Source organism: Catharus ustulatus, chromosome 4 (assembly GCF_009819885.2).
Source record: "Catharus ustulatus isolate bCatUst1 chromosome 4, bCatUst1.pri.v2, whole genome shotgun sequence".
NCBI classification, from domain to species: domain Eukaryota; kingdom Metazoa; phylum Chordata; class Aves; order Passeriformes; family Turdidae; genus Catharus; species Catharus ustulatus.
Window position 1 is genome coordinate 6,455,380 of NC_046224.1, and position 19,504 is coordinate 6,474,883.

The 19,504-nt window shown below is 43.2% G+C and overlaps 1 protein-coding gene across 1 annotated transcript; it reads left to right on the plus strand.

The window, feature by feature from the left end:
• The first annotated feature begins 6,820 nt into the window (after positions 1-6,820).
• LOC116994888 (enoyl-CoA hydratase domain-containing protein 3, mitochondrial-like) lies at positions 6,821-12,415 on the plus strand. The gene is made up of 5 exons (XM_033056843.1): positions 6,821-7,022; positions 7,109-7,230; positions 9,327-9,424; positions 10,252-10,452; positions 11,931-12,415. Exons 1-5 carry the CDS (start codon positions 6,895-6,897, stop codon positions 12,258-12,260), a joined length of 879 nt encoding a protein of 292 aa, XP_032912734.1. The 5' UTR covers positions 6,821-6,894; the 3' UTR covers positions 12,261-12,415.
• The last annotated feature ends 7,089 nt before the right edge of the window (positions 12,416-19,504 follow it).

Sequence of the window (19,504 nt, forward strand, 5' to 3'; positions counted from 1 at the left end):
TGGGAGGACTGAAGGAATGGGGGGGAAAGCAGAAGGGCAAGTGATACAGAGTGCTAGGGATTTTTATCCAATCAAGTCAGGTTCTGTCTTCAGATACAGGACTAGTAAACACTGTTTACAGCTCATTTTAATTCTGTCATGCACTGTCACAGTAACCTGAAGTTCCCCAGGAATTAAATCCTCTCTCCAGTGTGTCTGTGTGGCACAAACACAAACTCCCCGTGTCTCAGCTCCCTTCCACAGCCCATAGCTCCTGGCTGGGGGAGAGCAGGGCTGGCTCTGAGCACTGTGTGTCAGCTGGCACACCCATGGACTGCTCGGGAGTCACACCAGAGACAGCATCACTGAGCCTGTGCTGCAGCTTTTCCTCAGGGCAAGCATTCATTTCTGCCTGTGTGTTCAGCAATAATTTTTCTGCAGCTTTTAACATCTCTTCCAATCTCCTTGACAGATCCAGGTGACTGGGACATAATTTCCTGAAGCTTTTCCTTTTTCCTTTGAAACTAAAATAATTCTTGATTATAAAAATCCCCTTTTAATTTGTGGGTTAGTACTTCCTAAACACAGAATAATTTTATTTGCTCATTATGTATTACTGCTTCCTCTGCTTGGAAGCAGGAACCAAGAGCACTTTGACACAGAAAGTTACAGGATGTTTCTCCACAATATCAGACAGCTGTGTTGGATCAGGCCATCACCCCTTCCTTTGTGCCAACACACTGTGAATTTAACATGTGTGGCCTTAATAAGATGAAAGTGTGTGGTGAGAATATCAGGGCCAACTGGATGATCTGAGCCCAACCTGCAGCTCAGCATTTCCTCCATAAAGAAAATGCACACGAGCAGTTGGCAGCTTCCCTGGTGGCTCCATGTCTGCCTCCTGGCTGCCACGTCTGACACAGCACTGCAGAGATAAGATGTAAGATAAGGTAAAATACACACCATTGAGATATGTAAGTCATCACCAACCCACTAATGAGCAGCGTTCTGTGTCAAGCCTCTTGGAAGAAATGTTGCAAGGACACATAAAAACCTCCCCCTTTCTCCTCCTCCTGTCCCTGTGTGGTGTGGACATGACTTCAGCTCTTGACTGAACTCATTTTTTCTGGGACTTCATAAACTTTTCTACCCAAGGTGGATGTAGTCTGTGTTATCCCTGTGCAGCTTCTGATGTTGGTGGTGCCAAGGAACCATTAACAATTGGGATTCTGTCATTCTCGTGGTCATTTGTAAGAGTCTGGTATTCTTATTGGATAAAAATCCAATTCAATTGAAAAACAAATATTTTCCCTGGTTCTAATATGATGGTTGTAATGAGATGAGAAGGATCGAAAGAAAATGAAACTGGTTGAAAATTGGCCAAGGGGGAGGAAACAGGTGAACTTGAAGAGTCCAGAAAATTCAATGTATTTTGCTACAGTAAAGTAGTTACTAGCAGAGGCAGGGATAAGCTGGGTACAAGGTGCAATTCTGTGGTGAGAACTGTCAGTTGCAGAAGGGGCTTGGAGCAAAATCAGGCCACAATAGAGGGTGTCCCCAAGTACGGACAACTTCAGGAAAATTTTTGCTCTTGGCCCCAAACAGTAGCTACACTTTACCTCTCCATTCACAGCAATGTTTTTGTCTGTAACCACAGGTGAGAGGCACTGACGTCTGGAAGTGAATCCTAGGATACAGTCAGAGAATCAACAGGCTGAGAGGATTCTGGTTCTCCCTTCTTCCATTGAAGTCCCTGGGCTTAGGTCAGTATTTGCACCTTTCATGTGGGTGAGGAGAAAGCTCGCATGCCCTGCAAGACGTGTCAGACCAGTCTGCCTTGGTTCCCTGCTGTTGGTTTGGGCTGGGACACAGCTGGTTTTCCTCACAGTACCCTGTATGGGGCTGGTTTGGATTTGTGTTGGAATCAGTGCTGATAGATCAGCGATGTTTTTGCTGGTGTTGGGCAAGGCCAACACACAGTGAAGGCCTTTTGTGCTCCTCACCCCAGCAGTGAGGAGGCCAGGGGTGCACAGGGGGACACAGCCAGGACTTCTCACCCCAACTGACCCCAGAGATATCCCAGACCATATGGGGTCATGACTAGCACGTAGAACTGGGGGAAGGAAGGGGGGCACATTCTGATTGATGGTTTGCCTTCCCAAGTCACTGTTACATTTGGCAGAGCCCTGCTATCCTGGGGATGGCTGAACACCCGTCTGCCCATGGGAAGTGAAGAACGAATTCCTTGTTTGGCTTTACCTGTCTGCACCATTTTTGCTTTATCACTTGAACTGTCTTTATGTTAACCCATGACTTTCCTCAGTTTCACTCTTCTGACTCTCTCCCTGCTCCTGTTGGGGAAGTAAGCTGCGTGGGGTTGAGCTGCCAGCTGGGGATAGATCCTGACCCTGGTGCAAGGAGGAGCCTGGACTGGGAGCAGGCAGCTAATTTAGACACTGCTGACCCTGCAGGGGAAAGAATGTCTCTATTGATTGTGTAGGGAACCTTGCAGGATTAAGTATCTAAATTGGGGACCTAAGGTTAGCTCCTCTGAGGGAAGGAATGAACATCACCTTTTTCCCAAGACAGCTACAGCCTCACATATTTTATAATTCCAGTTGTTCACATCTAAGACTCTCACATACAAAAAATTAAAAATATCTAATGTTAACACCAGGGAAATATAAATCACTTTAACAGTGAGGACAATATAGGATAAAAGATGAGTGTGGGAGGGCAAGAGAATGACAGCAAATGAAGAGGAGCAGGAATGGGTGTAGTGACAAAAGGGCTTTGGTTGATCACCTGGTTCACAAGCAGGAGGGAAAATAATCAGCACCCATTACATGGAGCAGTGCTGCCACACAGTGGAAAAAGGAAACACAGGAAACTGCTCTGAGCAGTAACTGCAAAACATTGCAGAAGTGACTCTGGGAGCTTTATGTTTAATGTCAAGAGCAAACAGGACACTGGACTGTTTGCTGAAGGAATGCTAAATGTAAAGGCAGGAGGCAGCAGTACTGCCAGGGAAGGACCTGATCTGGGCCTGACTGCAGGTGATTAGCCTGGTTTACAGGCTGCTGCAAATTCTCAGTGGCACTCATGGACTTAAAACTGAGTTCAAATCCTTTCTTTTAGCAGAATAATCAGTATTTTTTTTAAAAAATATAATTTTCTCTTGAAGTAGATGCTAAAATTTCTGATAGTCATACATTAATTAATCCTTTAACTGATTTTTAATTACTACTTCATAATTAGTAAGTAGAGCCTCTATAAAGAGAAGGCTGATACATAAATTTACCTTTCTCAGACTTTTCAAAGAAAAAAACCCAGGGCTAGGATTTAAAGGAGGTTTGGTAGCAGATTCATGGGAATTTGAGGTGTGGACAGAGTAAAGGACTTTCATGCCCCTAGAAAACCCCAGCACAATTAAGTATTTTCCTGATGTTTCTCTGCTATTTCTATCCTAACAGCAATATAGAAAACATAAATTGTCTAAGGACACAATAAAATTGTTACACAGACAGCACCCACCCTGTGGTGCTATGATTCAACTCGGAATCCTTGCTAAATGGAAACAAAAATGCAAAATCTTTTTTCATCTTTTCTTTAGTCAGTCCTGGAGGGTTCCACATCAGAGAAACCAAGATGCACTAGTCTATCTCTCTGCTAGCAGAATTTACAAAGCAGGGAAATAAATGATTTTCCTTGGCCTGGGTGCAAGAACAAGACCCTGCTCTCCCTGTTATCCTGGAACTACTACACACCTGAGCAGAATTAAGCAGTCTTTGAGTTCCTAAGGTGCCAAACCCCTCTGGCTCCCAGTGGGATTTGAATGCCTTCAGCAGTGTTGAAAATCAGGTCACAAGATCCTCCGGGAATGCCAACGTTTGACAAGGGATAATTTGCATGAAACTCTACTAAGGATATGTCTGCCTCATGTTCCATAAAATAGTCCCAAGTTTCCATCATAGCATTCCAATTAATAGAAATGTCTTTATGGATAAAGTTACTAATTTACATACATGGTGTGTGGATGTATTTTACATTTCAGCTGCATCCCAACAAGGTCTGCCTTTGCCCTGGGTGGACCTGCTATTTATAGCAGCAGGTGCTCCTGCAAGATTCATATCCCATCTGGGCTTGCTGAAAGCCAAGGAAATAAAGGCCCAAATAAACACCTGTGCTTCATAAAGGAAGGGATCCTGTATCTTTATTCTTCATGTATGCTATGTAATAACCTCACAATGGAGAGCACAGAGGGCTTTATAGCAGCTAAACACACTTGAATCTCAAAACATCTTTTCCTTCACAGTGTGATACCCTGATAGTTTCTGGAATTATCTAAGGATGAAGTCACATCATGTCCTTTGTCATTTCCCTTTTTATTTTTTATGGAGATCAATACAGCTGAAGGTTGGAAAAGCCCTGTCTGGTACTTGCAGTCCTGGCTTCTGGCTGTCTCCAGCTGAAGCTGAGCTCAGCCATAACCACAATGCTGCTGGCAAATGCTATGAAAAGGAAATCTGCCTGAAATCAGAAAGTTTTTTCAGTACTTTCTCAGAGAAGGCAGCAGCAGGTCTGCTAAGTGCATTGGGGAAGCTGCAGCCAAAAAACAATCTGTAATGGGGGTGGGTGTGAAAGGAAACCTGAGGTTGTCAATCAAAGTTAAAAAGAACTGAATTTCCAGAGAGCTGGAAACACTATATAAAAAATAAGCTTTTTGGAGAAGACCACAAAAATACTCTTTCCGTTGAGATGGACAGAAAAAGGACAAGCAGATGGAGAAAGAGAAGGAACTGGAAGAAAAAAAACAGGTGATTTTCACAAGTTTGAAAGAGGTCAGTGGTCAGAGTTTCAGGGGATTGGGAACTCCTCCCAAAGCAAACACATATGTTGTGTTCTCGGTGTGCTGGCCTTTGTCAAACCAAGCAGGGACTTTGAAACTGCTGAGGTCTATATAAGATAATCTCATTTGCTTCTGAACAGGATTTTTTTTTTCCTGCAAATTTCTACTGCATATTAAAAGTAAATTTTGGAAGAGCTTTTCAGTAAATGACCATGAGGTACAAACAACCCTGAGAAAAAGAAAATGGTTGCGTGGGGAAAACCCAGAGCAGAATTAGGTCTCAGGTCTCACAGTGACTTTCAACACTGAAAAATGTACATAAATGTACATAAACCCACTGTGCCTCTTACTGTAGAGCCACAAAGCCCAGGGATCTGAGGGGTCATTGTGTGTTAGGCAACAAAATCAATAAGCAGTAAGTGCATTCCTACACTAAGCTGTTCATATCTGTGTAAGTAAATATATTACTAAACACAAAATTCAAATGGTTCTCTTATGAGTCTGATGCTCACAACTGAGAATCCTCAACTGCCACTCAAAAAAGCTGCAGGGGTTTAACAGACACTGATGAAAACTGGAGACACATCTGGGAACCTACAAGTACTTTGCAACAACTCACAAGAACAGGGAGATCAGGAAGCAGAAGCACAGATTTACATTTACAAGGAGCATATGCTGGACATATATCTATTCCATTTTAGGGTACCTATATCATGTGGAAAAAGGCTGCTTGGTCTTTTGGCCTGTCAGCATCTCCTGACAGATGAGATTGTTCCTCAGCTGCCACAGCCACATGGCTGCCCCTCGTTTAGCTTGACTTCTGGAACACAGGTGACTAAAAGCATAAGCAATATTCAAGATGAGCTGTGAATGTACCTGTAAGTCCCTAAAATGCTCTGAATTTTAAAATTACATTTGAAGTTTAAAATCATCAAACCACCTCTTAAAATCACATTTGCCTTTTTTTCTCTTCTTGAATGCATCATATGGACTACAGACTGACTTTGTTGAACCAATTAGAACCCAACACCTTTCCCATGACAATTTCTAGATGATGAGTTCCCAGTGAATAAATTAGGATCTTCTTAGCTCCCAAGTAGCCCTGCAGAACTGAATTTCATCTCATGCCAGTTACTCTGGGGCTCAAAACAATGCCATTTTCTCTGCATGACGCCACTGTCCTCTGTCATGACAGATCCCACCCAAGTGCCACTGACAAGTTTGCTCAGCACAGCCCCAATCTCCATCCCACGGTCACAGATGAAAGTGCCCGTGGAATCTGAAGAAATTATCACATTTCTGAGTGCTCCCCAACACCTCAGCTACTCATCAGTTATACTACTGCCCACCCAGGCCTTCCAGTGCAGGAGTCAGGTCTGAGAGCAGGACCGAGGGAGGCTTTGTGTGGATGGTCTGTACCAGGAATAATGTGTCCAGCAGCACCAGGGTGTGGGCACTGGGGAGCCACACCTCGAGTGCTGTGCCCAGCTCTGGCCCCTCAGCTCAGGAAGGGCATTGAGGTGCTGGATTATGTCCAGAGAAAGGCAATGGAGCTGGGGAAGGGGCTGGAGTACAAGTCTGAAGAGGAACAGCTGAGGGAGCTGGGGGGCTCAGCCTGGAGAAAAGGAGGTTAAAGGGGCACTTTTTCACTCTACAACTCCCTGAGTGTCGGGCTCCTCTCCCATGCAACCAGCGACAGGACGAGAGAACATGATCTTAAGCTGTGACAGGAGAGGCTTGGGTTGCACATTGGGAAGAATTTCTTCACAGAGTGACTGGACATTAGGGCTGCCCGGGGAGGTGGTGTCACCGTCCCTGGAGCTGCTTAAGGAAAGCCTGGAGGTGGCACTCAGTGCCATGGTCTGGTGGTGTTTGGTCATAGGATGGACTCGATGATCTCAGCGGTCTTTTCCAGCGATCCTGTGCCCCGGCAAGCAGCGCCAGGCCGGGTCAGGCTCGGGCCGGGTCAGGCTCGGGCCGGGTCAGGCTCGGTCCGCGCTGCCAAGCCCGGTCCGCGCTCCGCCCGCCCGGCCCGGCCCGCTCCGCCCCGTCCCGAGCCCGCAGCCATGGCGGCCCAGCTGTGCCGGCTGCGGAGGCCCCTCACGGCCGCCTTCAGCAGCGCCGCGGCCGCGGGAGCCGGGCAGGCCCCGCCGGCGGAGCCGCTGACGGAGCGGCGGCAGGCGGGGGGCGTGCGGTGAGCGGGGGCGCCGGGGGCTGCGGGACGCGGCCGCGCTCGGAGCTCGCTGACCGTAACCCCGCTGTGTTTCACGGGTTTTGCAGCACCATCGTCCTGAACAACCCGCGGCGGCGGAACGCGCTGTCGCTGCCCATGCTGCAGAGCCTGCGGCGGGACCTGCTGCACGACGTCAAGAGCCGGGAGCTCCGCGTCATCGTCATCGCGGGTACCGCGGGGCGGGCAGGGGCGCACCGGGGAGCGCGGAGCTGGAACCCAAACCGCGCTGGGAACAGCAGCGAACGGGGCCGGGAGGGCTCTGTGTTCCCCTAATGCTGCCGTGGGCTCCCGAGCTGCCTGCGCCCCGCAGACTTCCCTGACACGCTCTTCCTGTACACTCACCGCAGCTTCCCCTCTCCCGTACTCTGTTACTCATTCCTAACTCGGCATTGACGACTGACTGGGGTTTTGTTACGCTTTAGGTTTTAGCCAACATGTCCAAGCACGAACACGCTTCAAAATGTCAGCATTTCAGTCGGGGTATGAGGATGTTTACACTCGGCAGTTAGGGTAATAGGTTTTAAGATTGTATGTAAAGAACACTTTAAACAAACAAACAAACAAAAGAGTTCTAAGAGTTTTCAAAGTAAAACATTAACATCCTCACATAGGGGTTCTGTGCAGGAGCGGGCAAAGCTAGGATGGCACTTGTTGCCCTGTTGACAGGTATAGACTGTGGTAAAAAACAGGGTTTCTGCAAATCAAGTGCTCAGCTTCCCTGCTCTGAGCCAGGATCAGCCTCGTCGTTGCCAGTGGTTTGTCAGAACTATTTCAAAAATATTCCAGTAAAGGAGAGACGACAGTATCAATACCACGGACACCCATGACCCATGGAAGTAAAACAGTCTCCCTCAGAGCCTGTTACAGTTTCATTCCGTTTGTATATTAAGCTGTAAAATTCATAAAGATAATGAAACTTGAGCCGTACTTAACCCATCTTTTTTTGCTCTGCTATTTTAAGACAGCCTTCCTCTGTCCCCCTTCCAAACATCTCAGATAAATTGGTTTATTACTTTAGGATCATGCTGTTTCTGATGCATAGGGGAAAGTTCTGTGTATTAGGGCACACACAAGAGTGGAAGAGAGCTGATTTCACAGGGGTGAGTTTAAATATACATATTCCTCATTTCAAACAGCAGTTAAAAATTCTGAGAAACACAGAAGGCTCTTCTTTGGGAGTACAGTGCTCTGGGAGTTTGTGAGCACAATTGCGTTTGGTTTTTTTAGAAATTGCATGTTCCTATTTATTTCTAATTCCTCTGCTGAATAAAACACAAAAGAAGAAATTTCAAGGAAATAAAAGATTCCTCGGAGAATGCTTTGGGCTTTTCACACAGAATTTGCAATGAGATTCAAATGCAGATGTAATTAATCTCCAGATATATACTGCCAACCCCATGAGTTGACTGACAATTGCGTGGTTATTTCTGGATAGATTGTGTCTCAATAATCTGAGTCAAAAGAAACAAATCCATAGGTTAGGTTTGGTCTGCACAGGTGTAGTGGAAATGTCACATCCATAAAAATATCTGAGAAGTTCTGAAGGATTGGAAAGCATCACATTGGTTCATTCTAATGGCAGGTTGTATGACAAAACCATTGTAAAGACTGTGTACCTGTAAACAGTTTTAATCTTAGCAAATCCAAAGTTTAGTTCCTCAGAAGCCTCCTCTTTTGCTGCACAAACCCTGAATATGCTTTTGGGGGTTCTCTAGATGACATTTTAGTGGAGAAGACACTCCAACAACCCATCTGATCCTCCTGTAGCAGAATAACCTTTTTCTTTCTTTTTCCATTGACCTTCAACACCATGACAGAAAAAAATATTGATGCTTATTTAGCAGAAGTTAATAATTAATTCTCAGTACAATAAATAGAGACTAAGTATATTTATCAGTCTGACAGCAAAGCACTCCAGCTGATAAGTTTGTGTTGTACCAAGGAGCAGTTTTGAACATCCTTACACAAGATTGGGCTCAGAGGTGTGAAGTGCATTCTTTCTGACTGAATTAAGTGCAATGTAAGTAAAATGAGACCTTGAAAAGTGATAATGGGTGTTACTGTGCTTAAATATTGCAGTGCAGCAATTTAAGGTTATCACAAAGCCCTGAAAGCAGTATTTTGGAATTCTGTTCAAAACAACCTCCTCAAACTCCTTTTTGAACATTGACATGTTATTGACACCCCTATACCTGGGACATTGATATGTTGCAACCCCTGATTTCTTTATTAATTCAGACTGACTTTCCCTGAAATTCTTTGCAGCTGAAGGACCTGTATTTTGTTCTGGCCATGACTTAAAGGAACTGTCAAGTGAAGATGATGTGAAGCATCATTCCCAAGTATTTGAATTATGTGCAGAGGTAAGCACTTCTTCTTGAGTGCCTCTTCCTTTGCCTGGTGTTAAGAGCAAGCTTTGGTTTAAGGAGGGACAGCATTGGTCATCTGCTTGCTAAAGCACAGATTATTCCTTCAGATTCCTTGTTTTTTGCTGCTCTGTTATTTTAATGCCTGATCCTGGTGAAATTATTTTTTCCCTGGACTTCTCTATATGTAAACAGAAGGGCTAGAATGTGCATGTCTCCAACAATGGGCACAGTCAGGGTGTGTTCCTTAGTTTAGCCACTGTTCCTTGCAGATGAGTATTTGGGCAACATATTTTCTAAAAGTCTAGGATAACCACCTTCAAATCACTTGTGGTCAAATGTTCCTTCCCAGCGTTTATTTAGTTAAAAGTCCAGGATCAGCTTAAACATCAAGTAGACAATGTGGAAGTAAGATCTGACTCACTGCTTGTCCAAGTTCTTGTTAAAGGCACAGGTCAGGGAGGTGGGGAATTTAAAGTGAATCCTGGAGCCTTTGGAGAGAACACCAAATTCCCCTTTGATACCGGTGGAGCTAGAATTTGACCCCTAATCCTCTTCAATGTGACAACAGTGAGAACTTTGAAATCTTCGGTTCTAGATCCTCCAGTACTAAGGATCTCTGAGGCATTGCCAAGCCCATATGTAAGGAATGCTGAAAAAGCCAGGTGTGAAAGCTCCAGGCCCTTCATCATCCTTTCATCAGAAAGGAGCCGAGATCCAACAGTTTGGGGGTTTTTTGGTAAATAGAGAGGAAGGTACTTTTGATGGCTTCCAAAACAGGATTCCTGAATTTCCACACTGACCCCTGTCTTTTTTGCATGCAGGTTATGACTTTAATCCAGAAACTTCCAGTGCCAGTGATTGCCAAAGTAAACGGCTTGGCTACAGCAGCCGGCTGCCAGCTCGTGGCAAGCTGTGACATTGCAGTGGCAAGTGAGAAATCTCAGTTTGCTACTCCTGGAGTAAACATTGGGCTGTTCTGCTCCACACCAGCTGTGGCCTTGGGCAGATCTCTTCCAAGAAAGGTAAGCTTCCTTTCCAGATATTCTTCATAATTTTGCAGAAAGTTGGTTCCCATCTTAGGAGTTTTAGTTTCACTCCCTGAACTTTATTTTCCTATAGTGCAACATTCAAAATACTTCATTTCAAAAGGCATCTTCATAACTCTTTGGACTGGGAAAAATAATAAAGGGTGAACTCTTGCTTAGGAAAGGCAGCTTCCTACTGATGTGACTCCAACCAGCACGAGCTCGTCCCAGCAGCCCACAGTCTCAGCAATCCCTTTCCTTTCCAACAGACAGCTCAAGGCCTTTAGCCAATGATGTTCTCCCCTGAGGAGGAAACCCCTGCAAGTTCAGGATAACAATCCCACCGAGGCATCAATTCTTGCCAGGCAATGACATTTCACTGCCAGCAGGATCTGCCTGGCTGTAGATCAAGATGCTTTAAATAGCATCTAAAACCCTCCTATACTGTCTTTCTGTTTTATTTCCTACTGATTGTGGCTGCACATCTCTCACTGCATAAAAAATAGTACAATCTGTAAAGCCAATTGGATTCATGCAGGCAGACGGTCCAAGCCCAGCAGGGCTCTGCTGAGATGCAGTGACTGAACTGCACACATCCCATTGCTGGATAAGAGCTTCAGCTTGAAATTTCCCATCTGCAGGGACATCCTGTTCAAATAGTGTCCGTGGGGGATTTTTCCAAGTCTGCTCTTGTGTGCAGTTGTAGCTGTTTCTGAATTAGTATTTCTGGGCTGTAGGATTACCTTTTTAAAATGTGTGGGAAATGCTTCTTTCTGTGCCACTTTTCAAAGCAATAAGAACATTCTCTACAGTTCCCAGCATTGCTGATTTTTACATTTTAACCAAAGAAGTTGCCATTTGTAGCTACCAGAACAAAGATGCTAATGAGGGTAATCAGCTCTCATGATTTGGGCATTAGTCAGTTGCCCAGGAGTCTTGGAAAACAATCTTTATTGATACATAACACTGGATAGTCACTGAGTATTTGGGGGATTTTTTAGTCTCAAACCTCAAGCACCAGCTGCTGGAAGCAGCAGGAGACTGAAATAATGTGGCTCTAAAAAATCTATATTTAAAACCACTCATACTAAACTTAAAACTGGGACAGGTGTTTTCAAAAACTGTATATATGCCCAACTTAAAATACCAAGTTCAGTCATTTGACTTTGTAGAGGATAAACCTCTCTTTTAATTCCTACAGCAATCACTAGAGATTGTGAGCTTTTGAAGAGAAACCCAGGGGTGTCAGCCTAGGAGAGCTGGCATCAGCGGGCAGGTTGGAAGAGACCAGCTTTAGACCCTGTCCTTCTCTTTGCTGAGACCTCAACAGGTCCTTGGCAGTTTAAAAGACCAAAAGATTTAAAACATTTGTGAAAAAAATAACTTGTACTTGAAGGAAGAGGCTGAAATTCCCCAAACAAAGCAAAGCACTGAGGCAGTTGGGTGGACTTAATACAGCATTTTTCCTTGTTCAGGTGGCACTGGAGATGCTTTTCACGGGTGAACCTCTCTCTGCCCACGAGGCGTTAATGCACGGGCTCGTCAGCAAGGTGGTACCAGAAGACAAGCTGGAAGAAGAGACCATGAAAATCTCTCAGAAGATATGTGAAAGCAGCAAATCTGTCCTGGCCTTGGGGAAAGCCACCTTTTACAGACAGATAACCCAGGACCTTGACACTGCTTACAAAATAACTACTAAGGTCATGGTAGATAATTTGACTTTGAGAGATGGGCAGGAAGGCATCGAAGCCTTTGTTCAGAAGCGTAAGCCTGTCTGGTCACACTCTCAGGAGGAGAAGAAATGAGTCCTGTCTCTTAACAAACCTAAACTGTGCTTTATGATTCTTCACGCAGTTGCCTTTGGGAACTATATTTTTATTCTTACTGAAAGTTAAATTTCTCTTCTTACAAATGCCAGACACAATAAATTTACTCTAAGTATGTAATAAATGTTAAGAAAAATGAAAGAAAATGGGTTTTCTTAGCAGTGGATTTAATCTGTGGTTTTAGAAGTAACTGTGCTGCAAAAACCAGTTTAACATGTCTCAGGTTACATAGGGAGTCACAGGGACTGAGAGAGAGCCCAGAATACCTTGTTCAGAGCCTCCCCTCCATAGTTCTGGATCAGAATTGCTATTTATTAATAGATAATTGAAGGGCTTGGACACATTCCAGAGATGATGCTAGTAGGTATAATAAAGGATCCCAGGACTGTTTGAGTGTTACAGACAGAAGCCTGTAACACAGTTCATATCTTCCTGTGAACTGTATGTGTCAGCAGTTTGTCCCCCACAAATCCTGATTTCCCACCATCAGTTCAAGCACTTGTCCCAGCTCTAGAGAGTTTTGTTGACCCCAGGGAGGATGAGCATGGGGTGGGGTGAAAGGCAGTGTACTTTTCAAGCTGGTGTGTTAGTTGGGAAGTCCATCCTTGTGCTCAAAGCTGGGCTTTTACCAGCAGTTCAGACATGGATTTAAAGACTTGACAACTTCCAAAAATAGGGGTTCAGGTGCTCCCCTGGGTAATCAGTTGCAACCCTCCAGGTGAATTTTTTATTAATGTCCAGCCTGAGCCTTGAAGCAGCATTTTCTGGCCATTCCCTCTTGTTGCATTATTTGGCATTATTGAGCAAGTTTAGTTCCATTATCTGTGTAACTCTCTTTAAGCAGTCACAGGCTGCATGTAGACCACACTTAGATTCCTCTGTGCCAGACTGGCAAGCCCTGCTTCCTCCACCCTCCCTGTAGGTCATGTTCTCTGGGTAACCAGTTTGGCACCCCTCCGCTGGATCAGTTCCAGTTTCTCCAAATCCCTTTTGTACTGGTTGTGCCAAATCTGGGCTGTATCCTAAATATGGCCTCAGCAGATTTGAGCACAGAGCAAATAGGCCCTCCATGAGTTGGTCTGTGAGCAGTGCTCAGTGTGTTTTGTCTGCTCTGTGATGAGAGTGCTTGGATTCCAATCCCCTGGGAGCCCATTTCCAGCAGGACTCTGCCCTGCCAGTCCACTCCTCACCTCTCTGGTATCCTGTACTGGTAATTCTTCCCAGATGAAAAAACCTGCATTTCTCCTTTGGATCAGGCTTGGTTTGGATTGAAGCCATTTGGAGTGTCAGCCATTGCCCCAGTTTTGCAGAATCTGCAGATTTGCTTAGGATGTGTTATTGATGGCAGTACTGGATGAAAGGAGCCTTGGTATCAATCCATGGTGATCAGTATGGGATGACCTCCCAGCAAACACATTTTTCCTGAAGTTCCATGTAGCCAAATCATGAGGGCTCATCCATCTCATCCTTAAATAGACATCTAAGCAAGACCATGTGAATCACAGTATGGATGGGCCTTTTTTCTCTGTTGAGAGTAGAAGCAGCCTAAAGGGCTTGGTGCAGACTTGGATGTCTTAAATTAGATCAAATTAATCCTACCTATGGCTACTAAAATGTGGAAATATCAATTATACATATACAGCCCCACAAAGTAAGTCCCTTTTCCATCTACAGTTTCAAAAAACAAGATTTTCATTTCTGCTGCAAGTTTTCATTTTAAGAGTGAAAACTTAAATTCACCATTAAACTATTTCACATTAAATGTGAAAAATGTGCATTGTTGGTACTAGCTGTTTTAAAAATACAATTTTTTATTGTTATCACCAGGAAAGATGGGTAAGTTTCTTACAAACTTACATGGTTTATATAGGTTAGAAACTGTTATGAACAATTATGAGATGGAAGAGTTAAATCTGGAGCCCAATAACCTTCATCATGTCCTTTCCAATGCAGTAAGATGCTGCACTTAGACTCTGTTCCCACACGCTGCTCTAAAAGCATTAGGAAAGAGTAAATTGTTTTTAAAAATATTTATATTTAATGGCTATCTTGCAACTACTCAGCAAATCTCAACTGGCTCTTTTGTTCCAGGCTTTTAGAAATAAGTACATTATCTGATTTTTGCAGAACAGTGCCCTTTCCAGCTAACTGCAATAATAAAATGGTTTCACTGGCCATCTTAAAGCATGAGTGACAGTTTAGATGAGCACACTCTTTCAGATATTCAGATATTCAGAAATTCTTCTGCAGTTGATTGCCATCTTCACATTATTATTAACTCCATTCAGATCTTCAAGAGAAAATATATTTTTGTTTTAACTCAGTTTCCACAGTATTTGTACTATTTCATGTAGTAAAGTAATAATGTAATTATAGAATCATAGAACCCTCCTACAATGGGTTGGGTTGGAAGGGACCTTAAAGGCCATCTGATTCCAACCCCATGGCAGAGATACCTTCCACTATCCCAGGCTGCTCAGAGCCCCATTCAGGCTGCCTTTGAATACTTCCAGGGATGGGGCATCCACAGCTTCTCTGGGAAACCTGTTCCAGTATCTCATCACCCTCAAATAAAAGAATTTCTTCCTAATTCCCTATCTAAACCTACCCTCTTTCAGTTTCAAACCACTCTGCTTTGTCCTGTCAGTGGTGCTTTTGTAATTAGCAATCATCAGTTCTAAAAATGTTGGCATCCATGGGAACATTTCCCTCTTGCTTGAACACTAGACAGAAAAGCTTCAGAAGGTTTTATAACATTCTCACACTGGCCCCTGAAGACTGACAAAACAACTTAATTTTTCATTTCTGACTTGCATGGGCTTTTTATTTTTGCCCACATCTGCCCTTATTGTTTAATTTAATGGATTTACAGTCTATTCCTGGGAAACAGAGCAGTTCCAGAACTGTTAATTAAGTACTACAGCCAAGAAACAGCAAACCAAATGATAGATTGGGAGCCTTACCACCATGGTTATCTGCTGCCTGAGGGAAGAGTTTGTCCCAAAATAGCAAGGAGCCTATCCCTTGTCACCCCCTCCATTTTTATTAAAGAATCTCTCTGCAGCAAAGGCTGCCAGGTAATTAGCCTAGTTTCAAGTCAACCTACCAGCATGTGGCTCTGGAAACTAAGTGCAACTCCATCTGCACAGAGCCTCTAGGATGCAGCTTATCCTTGGAAATGACCAAGAGGGACACATTTGCTATCCATATATACAGGAACAGCTGGAATGGAAACCAGTCATGATATGCAAGGAAGGAACTGCCAGCACAAATGCAACAAACTGCCTCACAGGAAAGCTTTGAGCCTTTACCTGGAAATTTTAGAAAAGATACAAAGGCAAAATCTAGAGGGTATGATCATATCACTTGTGATGTAGCTTCAGCCCCTTATGAACAAGGCAAATGAAAAGCCAGTGAGCAGTGACAAATAACACATGGCACAAGATTATTCCTAATTCATGGACCAAGCAATGACCTGCCTCACCACATCACTTGGGGAATATGTACTGAAAGTAGAGTTAAATAGAGGACTTGGGTAATGGACAAGGTATTTATACCCTGTGTGCTCCACAGAGCCCAAGAACAGTTTATATAAGCTTTTATATAAACTTCATGGAGTTTCCTTAAGGCCATCCAACCTAGAATTCAGCAGCCTGGATAAGAATTAGTTTGGGGTTAGTTTGAAGTAATCTCCTGTAGCTGTGGAGGAGAGAGCTTGAAATAATGTCCTACAAAGCCCCAAAAAGCTGGACTAAACTAACCATTTAGCTAATATTAAAAATACATGGCTATCTCATTGGCAGGAGTCAGCATCAGAGTTTTTACCACCTAGCTCATGATTTCTGAGCATTTGGATGGCAGCACCGTGTCCTTCACAGAATTGCCTCTGGGTAATTCCTGTGTTGTCATTCCTGTATTGCAGATGGGGAAATTGAGGCCAAATGTGTCGTGCCTGAGGTCTCGTGGTGAGCCTGTGGCACTGTGGCAGTAGCACTTGGAATGCTGACACCTGCTCCCTGTATTTCTTCAGCAACAAAGTTTTCAGTAAAATCAGCAGAAATGCAGGACGACAGCATGCCCTGAAGTGACTGCAAAGGCTTCTGAACAGGAATTATGAGCCACTGCATCAAAGGCCTCTTGCTTGACATTTATTGGCTTTTTGATGAATGTTGGGGTAATTCTACTGTCAACAGTTTCTCATTAGGAGCCTGGCAATGTACTTTCTGACCATTATCTTTCTCAATATCACACTGGGTTGCTACAAAGAGCAGGGATTTTATGTCAAACCCATCTATCTCTGTAGCTGCAAACTTTCCTAATAATTCTACATTTAAATAATCTCATGGAAAAGCTGGCTGCTGTATCTGAGCAATAAGGAGACTAGACAAATGGTTAAATTTCCATCAGGACCTAAAGCTATAGAACAAATTTCATACTGCAATGAGTAGGATTCATTTCTCTTGATTCCACTGGCATTGCACCTCAATTATACTAATTCTGAATTTCACTGCTGAATAATGCATTCTCATCCTGCTTTAGTGTATGGGATCCTCTCCACAGTATGATGTGTCATCTCCTGGCTGCTTATGGTCAATATTAGGAATTATTTTTGTCAAAACCACAGATCTTCTAAAAAGAAAATAGTATAAATACACCCCTAATACCACTGTGTATTTGGAAAGGGGGAAAGAGTTCATTCAACTTTGATGTGCCCAACTGTAGTAATTTTCATGCTATGAGTTTTAAAGCATTAACACTTATTTTAAATATTTGTATCCTGGAGTCATGACAGTGGGAACATCATAGGGCTATTGTGTATTTCATTGATTATGGTTGTTATAGACAAAGAAATTAAAACAGAACCAGATGATAATTAATGGCATTTCTACTACTAAAATGGGTTTGACTCATGACTAATGTTCATAAGCTACTTAATATGAGAGACTAATTTTCCCTCCTAGAGGCAGGGTGGTGTTTTCAGCCTGAAAAAACCAAGACTTACAATGCTGTGGACTCTAACTAAAAATAAACTTTCCCACCAACCCTTTAGCCTCACTTTCATGGCAGTGCAAATTAACCTGTTTGATTTAACACAGATTTAGGTCTCAGTCTCATCCAGCAGTCCTGCTGAGGGAAGATCCCCTCCCAGAAGTGCAGCACAGGTATGGATGGCAGTGTCTGAGTCTGTCACTCGGCTCGTTAGAGCCCTGTCAGGAGCTCTGATGTAATGGCCTGTCTGAGGGAGCAGAAGCAGCTCTGCTTCCTGAAGGAGTTTTTAAGGACACATTCCCTGCAATAAGGGAATGTTGACATTCAGGCTGCCTCAGCTGCTGATGACAGAGAAGGCGTGAGGTCTTCCAAAGTGGCACTCAGGTTTTATTCCAGACCTGTCCTCCTATAAACAATTACAGTGGATGAAATCATGTTTGGAAAGATGAGTGATGTTTTCCCTGTCCACTCTGCCCTGTCAGCATCAAGGATAAAGTGATATATGTACCTGCTTTGGTCTTCTCCACTTCCTGACCCAAAATCATTCTCAGTGTAGACAGTGAGTGATGCTTCTGGAAAGAAACAATAAAGAATTAGTAAATCATATATAGAACTCGGGGAAAGGAAAAAAGGAAATGAACACATGAAGTCATTCTCCTAATGTGGTCTTCAGTCTCGATACGAATATTTTGTTTCTTGTACCTGTTTGATGAAATACACCCTTCATGCCAATACAACTTTATCATCTGTTTGTTTAAGAGAGTCAATCCTATTTTAAAAATCCCCTTTCTGAATATCCAATGAATAGGATATTGTATAAATATAGACATGGTGAATAATTCTGAGTTAATTTCCCTTCTCTTTTAGGACCTCACTAGTGTGCTTTTTCTTTGTTTGTTTGTTGGTTTGGTTTTGAGACCTCAGTGTGAAGTCAGAACTCTTACTTTGTTTTTTTCTGTCCCTCCTTGGGGTTTAATTTTGTTTTAATGAATGCTGAGATTCTTACATGACCAAAGTAATCATTTACATGGGTCCATAAATCTGAGACATAACAGATAGAAGAGCAGGGTAATGAGAGAATTTGGCTCTCTGAAAGAAGGCCCAGCAGGAGAAACACTGAGGTGCTCTCCAGTGCACCCACACAGAGGACTGGAAAACTGACCTAATTTACTCCTTTTTCATTAGGACCATGCAAGGATGATCAGCCCCTTATTCATTAGCCCAAGACTATTATTAATTATCAATACCATTAATTATTTTTACAGTTGCTCTAATTCATGCTATAATCTATTTAATAAAATGACAGCTCTAAAGTTCAGGAATTTAGATTTTGATATTTCCTCCCCACGAATGGGCTTGGAAATTTATCTGAATCACTGAAATCAGAAGCCTTTTCTGCTTGAAATGGGGAATTACATTTATCTAGCAGCAAGAGAAGACTTCATCCTTTTATAGTGCATATGAAAAAACACTTAGTCCCAACTATGTACTCATCACAGTAAAATGGAAGTTGTCAAAGATAAAAGTCCTTTTTCTTTGCTGTCTGTGGATGTTCCTGTAGGCTTTTAGTCTTTTTCCACATGAGCATTTATTCAGAGCAAGCAGCCCAAGAATATTTCCATTGACAGCCTGAAATCTTTATGAGGTACTGGATGGTTGAAATGCAACACCAATTTATTCAGCACTCATAACAAACACAAACAGTGAATTTACCACGGGAAAAGTTGGGAAAGACCTCAGTGGAAGTTCATGGGCGAAAAACCCACCTGTCCTAGACCTTTCTGACCCATTCACTATAATATTTAAATATATTTCTGTACATAATTTGTTAGATAATTTTAAAGCCCTGGACAAAACAAACTTCAGACAAAACAAAACCAAAACAAATAAAAAACTCTGATTCACTTCCTGGCTTTCTCACAAAACTCCACTCTTTGAGCACTCTTGACCTTGGGCAAACTGAGAGAGGCAGAAAAGAAATGTGACTATCCAGTCCAAACTTCTGTTTATCACAAGTCATTGCCTCTGCCTGCTTTACCCCCAGACAACATTTGAATTGTAGCTTTGAGTGAGCTAAGGAAATATCTAAACTCATGATGAAAAAAATTGAAAAGCAAAATAAAAGAAGATTCCAACAGTGATCCATTCTCCTTGCAGTCAGGACTTGTGCTTTACTTCTGCTTTTAATTAACCTGACTTCCAGCAGGGAACCAGAGCTGCCTTTTTGTGGGCTC